Source organism: Hypomesus nipponensis, chromosome 6, assembly GCF_054491055.1.
Source record: "Hypomesus nipponensis isolate SF chromosome 6, ASM5449105v1, whole genome shotgun sequence".
Lineage (NCBI taxonomy): Eukaryota > Metazoa > Chordata > Actinopteri > Osmeriformes > Osmeridae > Hypomesus > Hypomesus nipponensis.
In genome coordinates this window covers 1,600,565-1,603,276 of record NC_140366.1, presented here as the reverse complement: position 1 = coordinate 1,603,276, position 2,712 = coordinate 1,600,565, and the positions used below count along the sequence as shown (strand labels likewise).

General features: G+C 42.7%; 1 protein-coding gene across 1 annotated transcript; it reads right to left on the bottom strand.

Annotated features, from left to right (window-relative positions):
- Positions 1-341: 341 nt before the first annotated feature.
- On the bottom strand, positions 342-2,394 carry LOC146286360 (uncharacterized). The gene is made up of 5 exons (XM_084700176.1): positions 2,157-2,394; positions 1,819-1,857; positions 1,545-1,729; positions 821-980; positions 342-448 (listed from the first exon to the last, which is right to left on the bottom strand). Exons 1-5 carry the CDS (start codon positions 2,392-2,394, stop codon positions 342-344), a joined length of 729 nt encoding a protein of 242 aa, XP_084556302.1.
- Positions 2,395-2,712: the final 318 nt, after the last annotated feature.

Here is a 2,712-nt window from a genome sequence, read left to right as displayed (position 1 = left end):
AAATATATACATACGGGATAAAAGTGCCACTGCAAAACAAACACGGCAAAAAACAAACACTGCAAAACAAACAAAGTGCACAAAACAAACACTGCAAAACAAACAAAGTGCAAAAACGTAACTAAAATCTTCCAGTCAGCACTACACGTCCTGTCTGTTGGCCCTGACAATGAAGCACAAAATAAGTTAGTGTCCTATCAACGTGCACACATGAAAGGGGCTACACAAGTCATTAAAAAAAACACATCTAAAATAACATACATCTTCAGAAAGATATGTGATTCTAGTTTGTCACAAGGCCATGTGACAGGTTGGATATGGAAGCTGCAATCATGAGTCATTCACCTGGCTTGTTTAAAATGGGCTGCTGGGGCATGCTTCAGCATGTCCCTTATCAGGAGCTCCACAGCCTTCTCCCCCAGTCCGGGCTGCCACTTCATCACAGCATCTGCAATTAGAAGTCATGAATTTGTCAGCACCAATTTGAACGTTGAATGCTGTGGTCAGCCAGGTAAGATACATATTTTCTATAATTTTTTGCAATTCTGATATGACAATGATTTGAAAGTGTTAGAATTATTTATGTCAGATCTGGAAATTAATGCATGATTTCATCAATAACTAACCAGGATTAGCTAGCCAACAAGCTACATTACAGGTAGTTAACTACTGTGGGCCTACTTCACCACTAGCAAATGTAATCGGAATTCAAGTTGGTAATGGACGTGATAGTTATTTGCCTGTGATCTAATTACTTTTACGTAGCTTGTGGTTATGGGACATGTGATGATCCTTTTTAGAAACGAGTGTTTAGACTCCAGTTTAATTGTTGTACTTAGGGCTGTGCCGAGGAGTGGCAGCTTCCCCTTTTTCCCCCTGAGGCTGTACCTGCCCCACACCTCATTGGTGGCCAATGCCCGCATCACCCTCCGGGCGCACTCTCCAGGGCTGGAGCCACCAATGAGGCTCAGATGGTGGATCTAGGATATCAACCAGAATCAACAAGGTAGGTACAATATTACAAGACATTGCTGAATTGTTTACTATAATTAAAATGATGTTGCACGCTGCGTGTAATTCATAGTTCCTGGCATCTCCAAACTCTCCTAGTTTCAGAGATGCGTTGAAATGGGCATGCGCAAAGTAGTTGCTCAGGGGCAGACTGAGCAGGGGCAGACTGAGCAAACCTGAGTAATATTCTGTGATGAATTGTCTTTGGAAATGAAACTTGAGAAATGCATGCCTTTTGGTCACATTTAACAATTTTGTATTACAAAATTATTGCAGCTCTGATTTGCATTGTGTGTCATACAGCTGGACAAAGAATGATTGCTTAATCATGTTACCCAGCTAACACTGTTGCGTTGCCCTTACGTTGCCGCAACGTCAATCGTTGACCAAACATACGTTGCCGCAACGTCTTTGGCGACATTGCGGGACCGTGCATCTGTGGGATGCGTGGGGTCCCGTGCGTTAATCATATAATTAAAATGATGTTGCACGCTGCGTGTAATTCATAGTTCCTGGCATCTCCAAACACCTACCACTCTCTTTCGGAACTCCAGCACAGTTAGGCACTCCTCAAGGTTTTGGAGTTCACCCAAAGTTTTGGAGACCCCAAGGTCGAGCACACTGCTGTCCTGTCCGCCCTGCGCTCTCCTGAAGAGGAGAGCCTCCCTCTGGTTCTCCTCCAGGGTCTCCATTTCACGCATGATCACCTGTAACGTGTCTACTCCAGGAAATGTAAAATTATTTTACATGATTGGCATACACTGTGATTCTTCTAGATGTAACATTTATATATTTAAGAAATGTTACCTTGAATTTTTTTAAACTGGATTTCCCAAGATGGTAGAGCTGAATGGTGTTACAGTCAGAAACTTGTTCTGCGGGGTACTTCAGCAGGTTGTTACTCAATCGCTCTTTGAGAGGGAAATGCACATACTCCATGCCGGATTTCTGTGCAGTCTTCACCTCCCTTGGTGTTTTTTAGAGTGTTCTAGAAGAGGATGGCAGTTCAGTATGGCCATAGCTTTTCAGAATGTTTAACAAGCCATCAATAGCGTTGTGTTTGATCTGAAACTGAGATGCCCAGATTGCCAGATCAGATGGGAGTGATTTGCACATGGTGACTTCCTATTCAAATTAATTCAGGCCATCCTCCAAGGAGTCTTCCAGGTCATCCCCCAACGAGATTTCCAGGTCATCCCCCAACGAGTCTTCCAGGTCCTTTCCTAAGGTGTCTTTGTCTAAGCAGTCCTGGTCATCTTCGAATTCTACCTCCATGAGGTCATCCACATTGGCATACAATGGACCACCAGACTGTAGAATTTGATCCCTAAAGTCACTGGTATCATTCAAGTGGTCATTCTTGCTCTCAGATATCGTCTTCATGATACGTTTCGCTGACCTCCATGATCGCATGTACTGAGTTGCATGTGCTCGCTTCTCCTCACTCATTCTGTTTAGAGAATACTGAATTAGCTAAAGTTTAATTATACTATGCGACAAATACTTTAGAGTGGCTTCAAAATGTACTTAGAATGGCTTCAAACTAATGAACAAACAAACTAGCTAAAGCTAGCTAACTAGCTACCGGTAACCGGAATCCTAACAAGTTAGGTTAAATCATTTGTAAACTAAATCAAACGCCGATCAATTAAACCACAACACGACAATAACAAAAGTAATCGTCGTCGTAGTTACCTTGTG

Bases quoted from the DNA above. Each gene is read 5' to 3' on its own strand.
- LOC146286360 (XM_084700176.1), bottom strand. From the start codon at position 2,394: ATGAAGACGATATCTGAGAGCAAGAATGACCACTTGAATGATACCAGT. The intron at 1,730-1,818 runs GTAACATTTCTT...TTCCTGGAGTAG, and splicing joins CCAGTTTAAAAAAATTCAAG to ACACGTTACAGGTGATCATG. The intron at 449-820 runs TGGAGTCTAAAC...TTCTAATTGCAG, and splicing joins CCTAAGTACAACAATTAAAC to ATGCTGTGATGAAGTGGCAG.